The 21,080-nt window shown below is 34.6% G+C and overlaps 1 protein-coding gene across 20 annotated transcripts in view; it reads left to right on the top strand.

The window, feature by feature from the left end:
* The window catches only part of LOC100393071 (BEN domain-containing protein 5), a 1,596,666-nt gene that overhangs the window by 287,053 nt on the left and 1,288,533 nt on the right, over positions 1 to 21,080 (top strand). For 13 of the 20 annotated variants that reach the window (XR_013520038.1, XM_078331670.1, XM_078331666.1 and 10 more), the window contains one exon: positions 14,419 to 14,579. Coding sequence is in view for 17 of the 20 variants with exons in the window: in XM_078331670.1 (XP_078187796.1) it covers positions 14,419 to 14,579 (161 nt within the window). In the remaining 3 variants the exon portion in view is untranslated. Of the gene's footprint in view, positions 1 to 14,417; positions 14,580 to 21,080 lie in introns of those variants that run through there. The other 7 variants (XM_054236904.2, XM_035252985.3, XM_035252981.3 and 4 more) reach the window with 2 other exon arrangements.

Raw genomic sequence — 21,080 nt, 5'->3', positions numbered from 1 at the left:
ATCCCTTAAGTTTTTTTTTTTTAATTTTTTATTGGATTTTAGGTTTTGGGGTACATGAGCAGAGCATGCAAGACAGTTGCATAGGTACACACATGGCAGTGTGCTTTGCTTTTCTTCTCCCCTTCACCCACATTTGGCATTTCTCCCCAGGCTATCCCTCCCCATCTCCCCCTCCCACTGGCCCTCCCTTTCCCCCCAATAGACCCCAGTGTTTAGTACTCCCCTTTCTGTGTCCATGTGTTCTCATTTTTCATCACCCACCTATGAGTGAGAATATGCGGTGTTTCATTTTCTGTTCTTGTGTCAGTTTGCTGAGGATGATGTTCTCCAGAGTCATCCATGTCCCTACAAACGACACAAACTCATCATTTCTGATTGCTGCATAATATTCCATGGTGTATATGTGCCACATTTTTCCAATCCAGTCTATTATCAATGGGCATTTGGGTTGATTCCAGGTCTTTGCTATTGTAAACAGTGCTTATTTTTTCTTCCATCAAGGTAATTGTCAGCTTTAATTTGAGTGTTTATGCAAAACACCTTTGCAATAGTCTTTGTGTGTGTGTGTGTGTGTGTGTGTGTGTGTGTGTGTGCGTGTGTGTGTGTGTGTGTTGCTGGGAATATCTCATTGAACCACAAAATGGAGAGTTTTCAGAAAATATTATTTCACTTTGGGGATTATGGGTATAATAATAAGTCGTAATGTTGTAATCCACTTCGTAGAACCTCTGTAGGGTCAAATACTTTGAGTTTTTTAAGATCCCTGCAAATTTTTCCAGAAGATATGGACTATTGGCTTCTAAGATGGACTCAACATAATTTTCTGCTAATGAGCAGCCCTCTACTTGCTGAGAAAATTAGAAAACTTCACAGGCTTATTAGTCTCATTGCTGACTGAATCAGCAATGGCAATGAGGGCAGCAGATCTTGTATTTGGTAGTACATTATATTGTTTCCATTTAAGCTGCATCATTTTTCCCTTTCTTAAAAATATTGTCAATCATATGCATTTCAATAGTTATTTTCAAATGGTTCAGTTGGTTCAAATTTCCATTAAAATAGCCTCAGAGACTCTTAAATCATTATTTTCAAGTGTTCTTTCTCATATGGAAAGAGATATTCCCTGGATTTAATGCTTTTATGTCAAATACAGAAATGAAATTTCTGTCTTTGTTCTTCTAAATCATTAATTGCTATTGTTATACACTTTCTCTCTATTTATATCCTAGTCTTGTACAAAGAAAAATTTAGTAGTTATTGAATATTGCCATTTGAATAATTCATGGTTTGAATAATCTATGTTTAAGGTCAAACTTGATATTTCTAAAAATGTTTCTTCATACATAGTTTTGTTCTTATAGTACCTATTATCATTAATGTCACTAATATTCTTGTTGCCAAGCTAGAACTCTCAACTTGTCACCCTGAACTAGTCTTTTACTCTCTCAGTAGCTGATACAGATTAATGTGGTTGGTTGGATAACAATTTATCCATTTCCTCTATTGATAACAGATTACTTTTCTCTGAGAGGATCAGCAGATAACTTCGGTAACTCATGGTATTTTGGTCACCGTGTTGTAGGGTGAGCATATGACCTGAGTTGGGGCAATAGAACCTTCCTCAAGAGTTTTTATTTAAAAAAATATTTTAAATAGAGGGCCTTTTCTTGCCTTTAGTTAGAAGAATGTGGTTTGGAGCTTTGTGTGGCCATATTCCTCCTCCATGTATAGTAAGTTTTTCTACAGTGGGAGAGAATTAAGTGAATAAACGTTGATGAAGGATGGGGAGAAAATGTAAACAACATTTAAATTCTCTGTTCCATCCCCAAGGCCTTTAGAGTTGTGCTGGTTCCTGTACATTTTATTTTTATGTTTTTATTTCTGAGAGCTGCCAGTTTTTGCTTAAACTAACTGGAGTTGAGTTTAAGTCACTTACAACTCAGAAGGTTCTGAGCTTTGCAGTCATTAAAAAGGATATACAGTAATATTTCATAAATTTGTTAATATTCTCTTCTCATCATTGACATTGCCACTGCTTTGGTTCAGGTCTCTATTGTCTCATACTTGAACTCTCTCTGCTATTCCTTAAACTCATCCAGCCAGTCATTCTTCCTCTCTATTGAACCATAATTCTAAACATTTTAACATATTATTTTCCTATTTAATATTCTTCAGTGGCACTGCAGACCAAATTTTTAGGCCTGACTTATAATGGTAAGATTTGACTTTTGTATCTCCTATGCCATTTCCCACCATTTTTTCTATGTATTTTATGCTTTAGCCACACCTAAAAAATTCCACTTTTAAATTATGCAATTTTAGTTCACATATCTGTGCCTAGAATTCTATCTTCTCTGAATCCCAACCAACTTGATCCGATAAACTTCTACTACCCTTTAAAGCTCAAATGTCCTCCACACAGAATTAATCATTCTAACATCATTGTTATTATTCTTACTTCAATATACTTATAGTGATTTTCTTATTTGTCTCTCCTTCAACCCCCACCAGCCTTCAGACTATAAGCTACTTAAGATCTGAAACTCTAAGTCACCTTTTTGTTACCAGCATCTAGTTTCTATTTAGTTTCCTTTTTTGCTTAGAGATCATCTTGTCTGAATCTCTATAAAATATGTGGCTTATTATTCAGCAAATATTTATTCTTTTCACTTTCTCACTGTAGTTAGGATATATATTCTTATTCCTTTGATTTGGGGCTTTGTCACATGATTTTCTTTGGTCAGTTGCTCAAGTGAATGCCTGCTTGAGCCCAGGAGGTGGAGGTTGCAGTGAACAAAGATCGGGCCACTGCACTCCAGCCTGGGAGACCCAGCAAGACCCTGTCTCAAAAAAAAAAAAAAAAAAAAAAGAAAAAGAGAAAAAAAGAACATTAATGAATATGACTTCAACAGAGGCCTTAAATGTGCTTTTTGAGTAATATGGGTTTATCATGCTGGTGAACTGCTGTAAGAACAGGTGTATGAGAGAAATGTTGAATATACTTTGTTTCAGCCTCATCCTAGAGTCAACCACAGCCTGCTACAACCTAAAGCTGAGCTGCACAGCCCAGCATAGATCAGCCAAATCACAACCTGCAAACCTATGAGCTTGAGAATAAATATTTATTGTTGTAAGCCATGGAGATTTCTGGTAAGCTTAAATACAGCATCATTTCACTATTAGTTTGCAGATACATATCATTATATAGATTTGAAACAATCTGTAGCCAGAAAAGTTTTGACATGAACTTAGCAAGCGCTTAGTAGCACTTGATAAGCTTAAAGTGCTCCACCAAATCTTATGGGAATAGGAAAGAGTAATTCTGAGAGATACATATATTACATAGATGCATCTTTCTTGTAATGTAAGCATTTGCCTAGAGCCTCACATATACAGGAGTTTCACACGACGAAGTCCATTATATTGTGAAAGGAGAAGGAAATATCATTTTAGTTGGAAAATAATAAAAGCAAATTCTTTTATTGTCTCTTTCTTACCCTTCCTCTCCTCTTAACTCCCCTCCCAATCCCTTCCCTTTTCTTCCATTCCTTTTTCTCCTTTCCTCATTTCTTCATTTCTTCCTTCCATCCACTTGGGCTGCCATAACAAAACACCATGAACAGCATGCTTATACAAAAGAAATTTATTTTCTCACATTTCTGGAGGCATCTCTTGCAGAGTCCAAGATCAAAGTTCTGGTAGTGCTCAGTTTCTTGTGAGAGTTACCTATCTGATCTTGTTCTTGCCATGTCCTCACATGATTTTTCCTTGGGGTACAGAGAGGGAGAAAAAAAAGCTAGCTCTCTCTGCTATCTCTTCTTATCATCTCTACTAAAAATACAAAAATTAGCTGGTGTGGTGATGTAAGCCTGTAGTCCCAGTTACTCAGGAGGCTAAGGCAGGAGAATCACTTGAACCTGGGAGGCGGAGGTTGTAGTGAGCTGATATCATGCCTCTGTACTCCAGCCTGGTGCCAGAGTGAGACTCTGTCTCAAAAAAAAAAAAAAAAAAAAAAAAAAAAGAACACGAATTCTATTGGATCAGAGCCCCACTGTTATAACCTCGTTTAACCTTAATTACCTTCTTAAAGGTCCTGTTTCCACCTACAGACATATTGGGGCTTAGAGTTTCAACATATGAATTTTGAGGGAATACAAACATTCAGTTCATGAGAGCAGTTAACAAGAGTGGCCTACTTTCATCCATAAACTGGATTAAGTTCTCTATTGTTTGCTTCTGAGGCATATATCTCCTTTATAACACTTACCACACTTGAAAAGTGATCCAGTTAATGTTAATCTTCTCTATGAGAGCATAAAACCTAAGAAAAGGGACTATGACTGTCATGTTCACTGTTATAGCCACAATAATAATATATGTTGACCTACAGTTTATAGTCAATAAATACTTGTGGAGGAAATATTTTATGAAATGTAGGGTTTGATTAATTTGCTTTCCAAACAACAGCATTCAGAGTTTTCACATGTAACTTTTACTACTTTCAGAAAGTGCCTGAACATTTCCATTAGATATAAAAACAAAGGAGAGTGTCATACACTGTTTGGGGTCCAGAGTGGGATTTTGTTCTTGAAGTATATCGTCCAGTGCCCCTCTATTCTTGGGCTACTTGTGAGAGTACAATAATTTCAAAGAAAAGTGGAAAATGAAATAATGTCTTATTATTGGTTGGGTAAGCAAATAAGAGACTTTTTACCCCTACTTAGTTCCTATTCTACCCTTACTCTACTGACTGACATAAACTATTGGATTTCTCTGGTAAGCATGATTGAATATGAAGCTTAGGCCTGGTAGTCTGATGGCTTATTCTGCTTCCTCTTCACTGAATTTCTTTGGTTTCCATGTATATAGAATATACCATATGCACATAATCCATTCAGTAAATGAAAGCTGAATTTCATGGAGGTTAAGTAACTTGCCCAAAGTTACATGGCTTGGTGAGTGATAGAGCATAGCTTTGAAGCTATGTTTTTCTAACTTGTTGCTAGTGTCTTCAACAACTTTGCCATGTGATGGATATTATAATGAAATAATAAAGTAAATGTAAGAGGAGATAATGGGGAAAGATTAATTCTTCTGGAAAATAATCTTGGAAAAACTGGCAATTTGAGTAAGGCTCTGAAGGCTTTGATGAGCAGACATATCTTATGAGAGTGTTTCAAACTGTTGAAAAGCTTGAGCAAATGTGCCAAAATTATATATGTTTGTGGAAATAGTAAATAAAACTGTATGAAGAAATAGGAGATCTAATGGTAGATAAAGTTATATAGATATCTAGAAGTCAAATTGTAGAGGTTTTATGTAGTGGGCTGATTTTGCATTTTATTCCTTAGGTAGCAGAAAAGGGATCAAAGACTCACTGGAAATTGGATGATAAGAAAATGGGAGGCTTGCTGGGAGCTGGGATTACAGTCAAGAGACATGAAGGCCATTCAGGAGTTTGTTTTTCTGACCTAAGTAAATAAACTGAGGCAAAATTAATATAGAGAGCTTATCTGAGCCAAGGTTAAGGACTGCAGCCTGGGGTAAACACTGTTGAGTGATCTGGGAAAACAAAGGAGAGGCTCAAGGTTTTTAAAGAAAGAAAGAAAGAACAAATTAGGAATGGGAGTGATTAGAAAAATTGTTTTTCAGGAATTATCATTGATTTCTAGAAATAACATCGATTAGTGATTGACTGCACATTTTTGAAATAAGGGATAAGAGTTATGTGCCCAGCATATGGCTTTGTTAGGTTAATTTATGAGCTGTTGGTGGTGACACTCAGTCTAGAGTTTTCTTCAGAATGATTACTTAGCTCAAGTTGGGGAGTGAGATGTGACTACTGCCACATTTCAGTACCTCTCTAGGCCTGATAATTTAAAGGGGCTCACATCCCTTAAATAGAAATTTTTTTCTTTCTCAATTACTACAGACTGAGTGAGAGAAGATTCACTGGAAAGGGAGAGAAATTAATGTGAGAATCTTTTCAGAGTTAGAATAGAAAGTTATCCTGTCATAGGCCCAAAGTCACAAAGGTAATCAATGATAGACATAGAGCTAAATCAAATCTTTTGACTGCCATTCAATCAGTGTAAAATTAATAGTACATACATCCACTTAAAAACATGTACTAGAAAGCATCTTTAATCTTTGAAGAAGAATGATTTTGAAAATGTCACTCAACCTTCAAATCCCTGTTGTTAGTCATCATTGTATGATGAGACGTAAAGCATTAATTATTCATCATGCATTTAATGTTTAATTGCTGGTAAATAGCTCTTAATATGTTTTAAAGAAATCACCTTATTTGTTTACTTTAGAATTAATCCCTGTACATCAAGTTAAAAATATGCAACTCTAAGAGTCAGACTAAGCTCTTTCCATTTTTAATGCTAAAGAAGCCTGAAGGCTAGAGGCAAGGGCAGTTTCAGGTTTTATGTGGCTTCAAGTTTATATCATTTCAGAGAGTCCTCTATATAAAAAATAGTAAGAATGGCTAATATTAAAAAGTCAAAATATAATAGATGCTAGTGAGGATGCATAGAAAAGAGAATGCTTATACACTACTGGTGAAAAGGTAAATTAATATAATCTCTATGGAACAGTATGGAAATTTCTCAAAGAACTAAAAATAGAGCTACCACTCAATGCCCATAGTCTCATTCCTGAGTATCTTCCCAAATGAAATGAAATAATTTCATCAAAAATAAACCTGTAGTTGTATATTTATTGCAGCACTATTTACAATAACAAAGATAAGGGAGTCAACCTAAGTGTCCATCAGTGGATGACTGGAAAAAGAAAATGTGGTGTGTATGTATTTGTGTGTGCATATGTGTGTGCATATGTGTGTATGTGTGTGTATATATATTACTCAACTATAACAAATAAATCATGTCTTTTGCAGCAACGTTGATGGATCTGGAGGCCATTATCTTAAAGGAAATAACTCAGAAACAGAAAGTCAAACACTTCATGTTTTCATTTATAAGTAGGAGCTAATATACATGGACATTCTCCAATGTCCAGGATAATAGACATTGGAGAATTGTAAGAGTGGGTACTTAGGAGTGGGGCAAGAGAAAATAAATCACTTAATCAGTACTGTTTACACTATTCAGCTGAGGGCTACAGTGAAAACCCAGACTTCACCACTATGCAATATATTCATGTTACAAAACTGCTCTTATACCCCCAAATCTATTTTAAAATATCAGACCCTCAAGTGGGAGTACCTGGATTCATATTCAGTTTCTGTGAATTCCTTCCTTAGCTTTATGACATTTAGTAATTATTTAATCTCTCGATATTTCAGTTTCTACATAGTAAAATGAGATTACTAACACAGTCTATGTCTTGGAATTATCATGAAATAAGTTAATTTGGCAAGTAGAAGAGTGTTTAGAAGAGTGCAATTAGGAGTGTTTGGCATATGGTAAATATTATGTAGTTATTGGTAGTTAAAATCCATTTAGAAGCAAAGCCAGGCACAGTGACACATGCCTGTATTCCCAGCTACTCTGTAGGCTGAGGCAGGAGATCCCTTGAACTCAGGAGTTCGAGTCTAGCCTGAGCAATATACAAATATCCTATCTCTTAAAAAAAATGAGGAGACTTTTCTAAGCAGATATTTTACATTTTGTTCCTCCTTTGTACAAGACTCATAGTTTCCTTTTTAGTTTCTCCACAGAATTTTTCTAAAAATGCAGTATATTTTTTTTGCTTGAAAGTCTTTAATTGATCAACATATCATGCTTTTTTACAACAAAATCTGTTTATGTATGTATGTGTGTGTGGGTATATATATGGTATATACAAATATTACAAGAATTTTTTCTTAAAAGCTACTGAGTAAAAAATTTGCTTGGATTAATTTATTACAGCTAGTATTGGTATATAACTGATTATATACTGTAGGTATATTACTATTTTTGATACTAAAAACTTTAAAAATAAATTAATCAACAATGAATCTGTCAATGACTTGGATAGAACTATTCATGTTAAAGCATTGCTAAGTGAGACTAGGTGTTAACATAAGAAAAGATGAAGTGGAAATTAATAGTAAAAATAAACTTTTGGGCCCCTGTAAGCATGGAGTTTACAAATGGCACATTAGTTATTGTTAAGTGCTGTCTTTTTAAATGAAATCTATAGGATATTCTCACTGAGTTATCTAAATTGAATGAAAACATGTTAGGCTGAATAAAAGAACAGAGAAATAGGTGACAAATAACAATGAACAGTAGTAGGCTTATGTCCAGTGAATTTACAATGTCTTTTGGCAAAGATAAAAATTGTTTCTCCTATGAGTCTGAATGAATCGAAAAAATACAAACCATTAATTTACGTCCAATATACATTCCTTTTACTTGAAGACATAACACTGATTGTTGGAGGCAACTATATATTACTTCTGAATATATGCTACTACTCATAGTTAATGTTATTGAATGTTTGTTCTGTGCTTAAGACTATTCCATATGCTTTCATGTCAAATTGTTTAATTCAACCCTAAGAAGACGGTGCTGTCATTATTTATCTTTTAAAAATGATGAAACTAAAGCACAAAGAAAGTAAGAAACATACTCAAAATAACCCAGATGGTAAGTGGTAGACCTGAGATTCAATCCAAGTGGTCTAACCCAAAGCCCACATTCCTTTTTTTTAAAGAAAAATTGTGCATATTTAAGATATACAACTTGCTGTTTTGATATACATATATATATATAGTGAAATGGTTACTATATATATTTATCTCACCATTACTTTTTTTTTGGTAACGGTGATCAGTCAGGCCATCACACATGTAGAAATAGGACTTCAAAAAACCAAAGTGAAGCCAGGTGCCATGGTGTACGACTGTAGCTCCATCTACTCAGGAGCCTGAGGTGGGAGGATTGCTTGAATCCAGGAGTTCAAGGCCAGCCTGGGTAGTACAATGAAACCTCCACTTCTAAAATACAAACATATTTATTATCTCACCATTAATTTTTTTTTGGTGGTAAGAGCTCCTAAAATCTACTCTCTTAGCAAATTTTCAGTGTACAATACTGTTAATTATAGTCCTCATGTTGTACATTATATCTCTAGACTTATTCATCCTACATAACTGCAACTTTGTACACTTTTGATCTTTGTCTTCCTATTCTTCATTCCCTGCCCCACCCTCACCTCTGGTAACTGCCATTCTACTCTTTGTCTCTGTGTACTCAATTTTTAAAAATAAGATTTCATATATAAGTGAGATCATGCAGGATTTTTTTTTTGTGTCTAACTTATTTTACTTAACATAACCAAGGTGTCTGTCGATGGATGAATAGATAACAAAATTATAGGATATCATTCAGTGGAATATTATTCAGCCTTTAAAAGAAGATCTTACTCTTTGGGACAACATGGCTGAACCAGAGCCCAGATTCCTAACCATCCTTAATATATTGCCTTAATATTGTTCCATATTTTTAACAATTCTTTCATGTTCAATTTAATATCTACCTGGTTTTGTATTATATGGCATACCCATAATTTACTATTTGATAGATACTCTTCTAGCTATTTATATAAATTCAGTCAATACTAACAATAACCCTGTGAAAAAGTATTGTTATCATCCCATTATAATGAGTAAATTGAGGCACATAAAAATGAATTAATTTTTCCAAAGAAACACAGCTATTAAGTGATAGAGCCAGATTTACAGATTATGCAGTCTGGCTTTACAGTACCTGTACATAACTACTACAATATGTGTAATACTTGTTTCAAAAAATGCATGAAAAACAGAAACACTAAATTTAGGATAGCTGTTACTTCTGGGACATTCCAAGGGAAGATGAGACAGTGGAGAAGTATAAGTATTTTTTAAAAAGTATTAAAGTACTGTATAATTGAACAATATTAAATTGAAAATATTTAAATTATAAAATTTGCTGCATTTTGACATATGCATACATTTAGGAAACTGTCACCATAATCAAGAGAGCAAACATATTTACCACCTGCAAAATTTCTCAGACCCCTTTATAATATATTCTGCTTTCTATCCAGACAAACACTAATCATTGCTTTCTATCCATAAATATAAATTTGCATTTTCTTGAATAAATGGAATTAATTATGTACTCTGTTTTGTGTGGCCTTTTTATTTTGACATAATGATTTGAGATTGATCCATGTGGTATGTACTGATAATTCATTTCATTTTATTGCTTAGTACTATTTTATTGTATAAATGTATGTTTATTCATTCAACCTATTGAAAGGCATTTAGGTTGTTTCCAGTTTTCTGCTATTACAAATAAAGTTTCTATGAATGTTAATTTAAAAGTCTTTGTGCAAACATAATTTTTAATTTATTTCTTGGTTAGATGTCTATGACCAGCTAGGTCATATAGTTGGTGTACGTTTACCTTTACGAAAAATTATCAAACTGTTTTCCAAAGTAATCATCCTTTATATTTTCAATGGAAATGTATAAAAATTCTAGGTGCTTCACATCCTCATTATCACTTGGCGGAGCCAGGTTTTCAATTGTTTATGTTTTTATTTTTTAGCTATTCTATGGGTATGCAGTAGTATTCCATCGTGGTTTTAATATGCATTTTCCTGATGATAAGCGATGTTTAGTATCATTAGGGATACAAATTCTTTTTTGTGTAATAAATATCTTCTGTTAGTCAATGTCTTTCTTTTTCATTTCTTAATAGTGTCTTTCAGAGAACTAAAGAGCTAAGTGATTTTCAGTGTCTCTTTATGAAATTCAGTTTATTAGTTTTTATAAATATAGTTTATGGTTTTTGTGTTCTAAGAAATCTTTGCCAGTCAAGGGTCACAAAGAAATTTATTTATATTTTCTTTTTTGAAATTTAATTTAAAAAATATTTATTTGTTTTTTGTTATTTATTTATTTTATCAGTTTTATTATTATTTCACTTTAAGTTCTAGGATACATATGCAGAATATTTGTTACATAGGTATACATGTGCCATGATGGTTTGCTGCACCCATCAACCTGTCATCTACATAAGATATTTCTCCTAATACTATCCCTCCCCTTGCTCCCCAACCCAAGAGGCCCTGGTGTGTGATGTTCCCTTTCCTGTGTCCATATGTTCTCATTATTCAACTCTCACTTATGAGTGAGAACATGTGATGTTTACTTTTCTGTTCCTGTGTTAGTTTCCTCGGAATGATAGTTTACAGTTTCATCCATGTCCCTGCAAAGGACATGAACTCATTCTTTTTAATGGCTGCATAGTATCCCATGGTGTATATGTGCCATATTTTCTTTATCCAGTTTATCATTGATGGACGTTTGTTTTGGTTCCAAGTCTTTGCTATTGTGAACAGTGCTGCAGTAAACATATGAGTGCATGTGTCTTTATAGTAGAATGATTTATAATCCTTTGGGTATATACCCAGTAATGGGATTGCTGGGTCAAATGGCATTTCTAATTCTAGATACTTGAGGAATCACCACACCGTCTTCTAAAGTGGTTAAACTAATTTACACTCCAACCAACTGTGTAAAAGTGTTCCTATTTTTCCACATCCTCTCCAGCATCTGTTGTTTCCTGACTTTTAATGATCACATTCTAACTGGCATGAGATGGCATGTCATTATGGTTTTGATTTGCATTTCTCTCTTTTTTTAATTACACTTTAAGTTCTGGGGTACATGTACAGCTCATGAAGAATTGTTACATAGGTATACACATGCCATGGTGGTTTGCTGCATCCATTCCCCAGTCATCTCTATTAGTATTTCTCCTAATGTTATCCCTCTCCAATCCCCTACTCCCTACTATCTCTCCTTGATTTCCCCACCCCGACAGGCCCTGGTGTGTGATGTTCCTTTCTCTGTGTCCATGTGTTCTCATTGTTCAACACCACTTATGAATGAGAACATATGGTGTTTGGTTTTCTATTCTTTTGTCAGTTTGCTGAGAATGATGGTTTCCAGCTTTATCCATGTCCCTGCAAAGGACAGGAACTCAGCCTTTTTTATGGCTGCGCAGTATTCCGTGGTGTATATGTGCCACATTTTCTTTATTCAGTCTATCCTTGATGGGCATTTGGGTTGGTTCCAAGTCTTTGCTGTTGTGAACAGTGCTTCAGTAAACATAGGTGTGCATGTGTCTTTATAGTAGAATGATTTATAATCCTTTGGGTATATACCCAGTAATGGGATTTCTGGGTCAAATGGTATTTCTAGTTTCAGATTTTTGAGGAGTCGACACACTGTCTTCCACAATGGTGGTTGAACTAATTTACACTCCCACCAACGGTGTAAAATCCTCTCCAGCATCTGTCATCTCCAAATTTTTTAATGATCACCATTCTAACTGACATGAGGTGGTATCTCAATGTGGTTTTGCTTTGCGTTTCTCTAATGGCCCGTGATGATGAGCTTTTTTTTCATATGTTTGTTGGATGCAGAGTGTCTTCTTTTGAGAAGTGTCTGTTCATATCCTTTGCCCACTTTTTGATGGGGTTTTTTCATGTAAATTTGTTTTAGTTCTTTGTAGATTCTGGTTATTAGCCTTTTGTCAGATGGGTAGATTGCAAAAAAGGTTTTTCCATTCTGTTGGTTGCTGATTTGCTCTAATGATAGTTTCTTTTGCTGTGCAGAAGCTTTTAAGTTTAATTATATCCCATTGGTTTATTTTGGCTTTTGTTGCCATTGTTGTTGGTGTTTTAGTCATGAAGTCCTTGCCTATGCCTATTTCCTGAATGGTATTGCATAGGTTTTCTTCTAGGGTTTTTATAGTGTTGGGTCTTATATTTAAATCTTTAATCCATCTGGAGTTAATTTTTGTATAAGGTGTAAGGAAGAGATCTAGTTTTGGCTTTTGCATATGGCTAGTCAGTTTCCCAACACCAGTTATTAAAAAGGGAATCCTTTCCTCATTGATTTTGTTTGGTTTGTCAAAGATCAGATGGTTGTAGTTGTGTGGTGTTCTTTCTGAGGCCTCGGTTGTGTTCCATTGGTCTATATCTCTGTTTTGGTACCAGTACCATGCTGTTTTGAGTACATTCAACTTATAATATAGTTTGAAGTCAGTTAGCGTGATGACTCCAGCTTTGTTTTTTTGCTTAGGATTGGCTATATGGCTCTTTTTGGTTCCATATGAAGTTTAAGATTTCTTTTCAAGTTCTATGAAGAAAGTCATTGGTAGCTTGATGGGGATAGCATTGAATTTATAAATTACTTTGGGCAGTATGGTCATTTTCACGACACTGAATCTTTCTAACCTTTCATGAGCATGGAATATTTTTCCATCTGTTTGCATCCTTTCTTATTTCCTTGAGCAGTGGTTTGTAGTTCTCCTTGAAGAGGCCCTTCACATCCCTTGTTAGTTGTATTGCTAGGTATTTTATTCTTTCTGTTGCAATTGTGAATGGGAGTTCACTCATGGTTGGCTCTCTGTTAATCTGTTATTGGTGTATAGGAATGCTTGAGATTTTTGCACATTGATTTTGTATCCTGAGTCTTTGTCAAAGTTGCTTATCAGCTTAAGAAGATTTTGGGCTGAGATGATGGGTTTTTTTAAATATACAATCATGTCATCTGCAAACAGGGACAATTTGACATCCTCTCTTCCGATTTGAATATTTTATTTATTTCTCCTGCCTGATGGCACTAGCCAGAATTTCCAGTACTATGTTGAATAGGAGTGGTGAGACTCTGCTCTATTTAATCTCATTCTGTTGTTAATATTTTTGGTACTTCACTGCTCGCTAGAATATCAGTCATAAAAATGAGAGACAACATGGAGAATGGAGATAATACCTAAGTTTATACATTTTTTTATGTAGCTGTTAGTTCTCTTGATGGAGAAAATGAAAATTAAGTTTTATTATTATATTTTTGTTATGTAGCAATTAGTTGTAATTTTTCTTTAAATCCTTACTGTACATATTCTTTAACATGTTCTCATAGAAGTTTAGAATACAAGAAGCTCAGTACAAACCATATATATCTATTGTGAAAATATAAATAAGATCCAATATGTTAGAGTCAGTTTGTATACAATAAAGCTTAAAGAAAATATATAAGTTATTATCATTCTCACTTTTCTAAGTAGGAAACTGAAGTTTGTGATTCTTCTCTTGGTTTATAGGGGCTTACCACAGACTCCATATAGTATGTTGATCTGTCAAATATACTTGTAGCACAAAAGGATCTGGGTCAGAAGGGCCAGACAGAGAAGCTTGCACCACAGCCTGGTCTAGCTGAAAAGTTCTTACACTGGGCTGCATTCAGACTTGGCAGCCCTATGGATTGTTAACACTGAACCTTCAAGTATTCAATGTTCACAAATGCCACTACAGAGAGCATAGTATTTAAATGTGTGTACCATTTAGCTGCATGAACTTCTATTAAAACACAGTTTTCTTAATTTTTATTACCAGGTAACCTGGGCCGGGTGGACCACGTCTCTGAGTTTGAGTATGATCTGTTTATTAGGCCGGACACCTGTAATCCACGCTTCCGAGTCTGGTTCAACTTTACTGTTGAAAATGTGAAAGAATCACAGGTGAGGAAAATAGTGGATACCTTCAGAGCGGTTTTGGTAAGAATAATATGCTTTTGTCTTCTTTTAGGAATATCAAAATAATGACTATATTAATAATATATTCTTGTTTATCCATAGCAATGATACAGTTTTGGTTCAAGAGATACAGAGAAATAGGTACATTATGTTAACTTTTGTTAACTGATGGTTATTAAATAATACAAATATTTCATCTGAGAATAAAGTGTTTCTTACTGATTGAAGCATTAGCATGGTATGTTAGAATTCCTTGAGGGACACAATAAGGAAACATGGGAAGAGACTTGCTATTATGTTTCCAAAGGGTATTGTTATTTATTGTCTCTTCTTTATAAAGATCTGTGGGAAACATTTCTCACAAGTCTCAGTTTCAGAAGAAAAGCTTTTCTTCTGTACAACAGGGTGTTTGTACCTTTAAACCAATGTGATTCTTATAACTGATCTGATTTTCCCTTTGCTTTGGCTGCTGGGAAACTTGGAACCATATTTACAACCCTCTCCAGTGATTCTGGAAAACATTTTTGCTGTGCTTTTGTGTACTGACTTTCCTTTTACAGATTGAATATTCCTTATCTTAAATGCTTGGGACCAGAAGTGTTTCCAATTTTTTTCAGATTTTGGAATATTTGTATATATAATACATACTGAGATATCTTTGGGAGGATACCCAAATCTGAACATGAAATTCATTTATGTTTCATATATACTTTTATACACATAGTCTGAAAGTAATTTTATACAATATTTTAAATAATTTTGTTCATGAAAAACTATTATTTTCAATTTATGGCATCATTTCAGTGTTCCGAAAGTTTTGGATTTTGGAGGGTTTTAGATTTTTGATTTTCAGATTAGGGAGGCTCAACTTGCATTTTGAATGTATTCATCTGCTTTTAACTAAAATTTCTTCAACTACATTTTTAATAGTTCACATTTTTAATAATGCTTTCGAATCCTATTTTTATGAGAGTATTGATGAAAATAAAGAAAACTAAAAACATATGCTTTGAATAAACATTAATAAAACCCAAATTGTAAGATATCAGTTATTATTCTGTTACATTGAGACAACTGGTCACAGAAGACTGCACAAACATTGTACACATAGTGAAATTATTATCGTTTTAAGCAGGTGGAAGCATAGTTCTGCAATCCAACATCTACCTTCTTACTTAATGTTGTCTTTTCCTAGTATGTTTGGGAGAAAGCAGGGAGTTTAGCTTCTCCTGAGTCAATCCATTCTGCTTGCTCTTTACCCTGGTTGTTTGCTTCTCATTATTTTATCTCAGCTGCTACTTGACTTGTGTGTCAGACAGTGGTCAGTGTCTAGAATTTAGGGACTCTGAGCCTTCTTCTATACAATATTATTCCTGGCATACTAGCTTCGGCAAAAAGGGAGTGCAAATAGAGCCACTTTACTTTGCTACTGATAGTCTTAATTTTGTCCAACACCATGGACAGAAGACTGAGTGTATGTAATGTTTACTGAAGTTTAGGGGCTAACAGGAAGGAATCTAGGGAACAGCCCTGAACATTATTTACTAAATATGACTTGTCTCAGAATTTTAGGACAAGAGGAGAAAAAAAGAGTTACACCACACAGAAAGCCTCTTAAGGACAAACTTTAGTTCTTAGCTTTGCTTCTTGGTTTTATTTACTCTCCTATGTCAGAGTTCCCTTTTCAGTTTTTCTCAGTAACAGTAGGCATCTCTTTCTCCTGATCTTAGGAAAACCCTCACTTTACCTACAGAGGTTCACCTGATTCTAGGATTGTCCTACTTGTTCCACCAAGACAATCAGTAATCCTTAAAGTATATTTCCAAAGTCTGTGTTACTGAATCTAGAGAGTGCAATCCACAATAGGAGACTTTAGTCACATGTACTAGACTGAATCTTTCACTCCAAATTTGGGAACCCTAGGAGGTTTTCTTCATTACCTCTCTAGTTCTTTTGTTCAGGTTCCTGACTCTTATCAGTAACTTATGGTTGTCACATACACATACCTCTGGAAAATAAACAATAATTCCAAAGCAGTGTAGTCAATTCATATGAAGGAAGGAAAATATTTTCTTAAAAGCAGTATAATCTGCCATGATTTCTAAATTCATAAAGGGATTTTTTTTCCTATTTTTTTCACAGCATTGGTACATCCCTCAGCTGGATCCAGGAACCCACTAACTCCTAAAATGTAGGGCCGATTACTTTTCAAACAACAGAATCATCTATCCTCATTATGTTTTTTGCTATTAATAGAGACTTAGCAGAAGCTCTGAAATTATACTGTTTCTTTAACTTTGGGTCACATTAAATTCCTGGCCCAGTTTTTCATTCAGTTTAATGTCTATAAAGATTATCTTCATGGCCGGGCACAGTGGCTCACACCTGTAATCCCCACACTTTGGAAGGCCGAGTCGGGTGGATCATGAGGTCAAGATATCGAGACCATCCTGGTCAGCATGGTAAAACCCCATCTCTACTAAAAATACAAAAAATTAGCTGGGCATGGTGGCAAGTGCCTGTAATCCCAGCTACTCAGGAGGCTGAGGCAGGAGAATTGCCTGAACCCAGGAGGCGGAGGTTGCGGTGAGCCGAGATGGCACCATTGCACTCCAGCCTGGGTAACAAGAGCGAAACTCCGTCTCAAAAAAAAAAAAGATTATCTTTATACAGCTTATACAAAGAGGGGTAGAGTGTGAGATGATAAGAGAGCTGGGGATTCCGTCAGTTAAACTACTTGAGATAGCCTTTTGGACAAGTTTCTCATAAAATGTTCTTTGCTCTTCTAGTTTGTTTATGAGGATTTTCTTTTTGCTGTTTAAAATGTCTCTGCCAGAGTGTTATAACTTTCACATTACATTTTAAAGCCATACAGCCTCCTTTGCAATTTTATCTATCAATTAACTAAGCAAGTAACGTGAATGTTTTTTAAAGGGTTATTCTTATAAGAGAGTTGTGTCTGTTTTATGGATGTGTATTTATTAAGGTTGAAGGAATCAATATTTTCCTTGCCTCTGGGTTCTGTCTTCATATAGAATGCTATCCTATCCTTGTTCCAATTAGAAATCATGAACATGTCTATCTGGTTTCCTGGAGCCTGATGCTTTTGTCAGCCTCTTTCTGTGGGCCATTGCCTCATCAACTGTAATCACATTATATAGTTATGGAAATCTGTCTCAAGAAGGCATAAAGATCTGCAGGAAAGATTCAATCTATATCTCTAGCTCACAGGATATTTGTTTTCATGGTAGCCTACATGAAAGAAAATAGTTTTACTATGAAGTTTGACTTGTGAGGTCTGTTTTTATAGCATTTCTTTCTATAACCTTTTTTTTTCATCTCTCCAATTTCCATTAAAAGGAGACCTGCATAAATGTAATCTAGTCAAAAATGTTATTTAGATCTTGGTACTAGAAGGCAAAAAATAATATTAATCATCACTGGCTGACTCCATTAAATAAATTTAAAAAGTTGAAGCATCAAATATATTGTATAAACAGGTCTAGCTTTTGAGTATATTTCTTGATGTTTCTAGGAAATAATAAAAGCTTGCAACATATGGTTTTTATATCCCAGGACTGATATGTCAACCCCTGAAAGTACTTGCTAAATAGTGCATTTGCAAAATTAGTGAAAACTAAATGTTTGTTGTTTCCTTTATGAGAAAGTATATTTCCCTCTAAAAATATTAAATATTTTTAGTGGGAATATTAAATATTTTTAGTGGAAATTTATTATTAATGCAGCTGAGAGCAATTGTATGATATGAAAGCTGATCTTCCTACTCAAATATACTAAAACTTCAGCCAATAAGAGAAAATAAAATGACATGCTTGGATTAATTAAGCTCTATTTCTTTTTATATTCTTTTTATCTTTTTGAATTTATCTTTCCCATTTTTGATTGTAAAAATAGTCAATGCACAATGTAGTAAATTTGGGAAATGTAATTATTTGAAGCTGAGAAAAAGCTCTGCCCACACAAAAATAAATTACAGTTTACTAACTAGAAGTAAATACTATTATTTACTTGGCATATTTATTTCTAAACTTATTTATTTTCTATCTTGGAACATATCTAAATTTGTACTGTATATACATTTTCATGTTTTGCTTCTAAAGAACCTAAATATTATCACAGGCAATTTTCTGTTATCAAAATTTGAAAAATATGGCTGTAAAATATTAATAGCTCTTTACTATTACACTATTTTGTTATTCTTGGTCATAAAGATTATTTTCCATTTGATGTTGTGATATGTAACAATGTAGTGAACATCTTGATTCAGGAAATGTTACCCAAATTTTATTTTGCTTCTTTAAGATAAATTTCTGTGAGAAGAACTGATAGGTAAAAGGATATGAACATTTTAAAGTCTTTTAAACGTATATCTAAATTGCTGCCTGAAGGTTTATACTGTTGTTTTTTTCAGTCCTATCACCAGTGAATAAGATTCCTTTATTTGAATTTCTTGCTTTGTTTTATAAACTTCAGTGTTTACAAATCCATAGTAATTGTTACGTTTTCCTTACTTGTTTTGAAACTTCACACAGATAAATGGGATATGATGCAATGTCTGAGGCCTCTAGTCATAAATTAATTGCGTTCCAGCAATAAAATGAGACATTTATTATTTTGATTCATTTTCTCAATTCATCAATCCTGTTTTACCTGGGAGTGCCAATAGATTGTCCTCTGAGGTATGTAATAAGAGATTTAAAAAAAGGAATTGCTTAATAACAATATAGCATTTTTTGGATTACTATAAGAAATAATATAGTTTAAACATACACATGTGCACATACACACTTTTATATAGATGTGTTCAAATTTACCTTTAAGATTCCAAAAAAGTTTGCTGCTTCTTTCCCTCCTGGAGAATTCAGGCTCTGAAATTTTGTCTTGGCCGTGGCCAAAAACCAACAGTGCCCAAAGGCAGCTTATCACAGTGGAATGAGCACAGACAATGGATTTAAACCAATTCAGTTTTATATTCTGACTCTTAGTTATGAGCTGTTTTACCTGTGATTAGTTTAAATGATCTCTTAGTATCTCAGTTTTCTCATCTGTAAAATGAAAGTAATAATATGAATTCATAGGGGTCTTGTGAAAATTAAACAAGACAATGTAAGTAAAGAGACTACTGATATGGTTTGGCTGTATCCCCACCCAAAGCTCATCTTTATTCCCATGTGTTGTGGGAGGGACCAGGTGAAAGATAATTGAATCACTGGGGCAGGTCTTTGGTGTGTTGTTTTCGTAAAAGTGAGTAGTCTCATGAGATCTGATGATAGTATAAAGGGAAGTTTATTTAAGTATTAACTGATACAATTACAAGGTCCCACAATAGGCCCTCTTCAGGCTGAGGAACAAGGAAAGTCATTCTGAGTTCCAAAACGGAAGAAATTGGAGTCTGATGTTCCAGGGCGGGAAGCATCCAGCAAGGGAGAAAGATGCAAGCTGGGAGACTAGTCCAGTCTCTCTTTTCACATTTCTCTGCCTGCTTATATTCTAGCTGTGCTGGCAGCTGACTAGATTGTGCCCACCCAGATTACTGGTGGGTTCTCCTTTCCCATCCCATTAACTCAATTTTTAATCTCCTTTGGCAACACCCTCATATGCACACCCAGGATCAATACTTTATATCGTTCAATCCAATCAAGTTGACACTCAGTATTAACCATCACAGGTACCATGGTGTTTGGTGGGTAATACGGACTCAATACTTGACTGCTATTGTTTTTATTAAAACACCCCAGCAGTATCCTGTCTGTCATGGTGGCCAAGATGAAAATGCAGAGGACCATTGTCATCCACCAGGACTATATCCACAAGTGCAATCCTACGAGAAATACCCTAAGAATGTCTGCACAGCTGTCCCTCTGTTTCAAGGACATCCAGGTCAGAAACATCATAATGGTGGGCAAGTGCTAGCCCTTGAGGAAGATAGTTCACTTCAATGTGCTCAGTGTTACCTAGGCCACCAGCACCAGGAAGCAATTTCAGAAATTCTAAAACTGAACATCTGCCTACATCTCAGAAAGAAATAAAGTTGCTTTCTCATTCAAACTGCAGCAACAACAACAGCAAGAACATAAGCTACAACTACAACAGATTGCTGCTAGAAAACTGCTACTAAAACAGTTTTTTTGCTCTTACTCCTTATCCTCCTTCTTTTTCTCCTGTTTATCCTTCACCTTCTCCTCTATCTTTTTTCAAAACCTGTTATTGATGCTCATTATCATCATCATCAAGCAAAATGTACTAGTTAAGAGTATAGACTTTTTGTTAGACATACCTGTGTTCCAAGCCTAGCTCTTCCACTTGCTGCCTCTCTGACCTTGAGAAAGTTATTAGACTATTGTCTATTTAAATTGTTAATTTCTGTATTTATTCAATGGGGTTAATAGTACCTAACAGGGTTGATATGAGAAACACATGGGATAATGCATTTAAAACACAAAATTTAATGGAAATTTAGATAAAGCAGGCTTCTGGAGAAGCAAGTTTTTCGGGGAAGAT

The sequence above is a fragment of the Callithrix jacchus genome, chromosome 7 (genome assembly GCF_049354715.1).
Source record: "Callithrix jacchus isolate 240 chromosome 7, calJac240_pri, whole genome shotgun sequence".
In the NCBI taxonomy this organism is placed as follows: Eukaryota; Metazoa; Chordata; class Mammalia; order Primates; family Cebidae; genus Callithrix; species Callithrix jacchus.
Note: the sequence above shows the minus strand (reverse complement) of the source record. Positions and strands in the feature narration are given on the sequence as shown.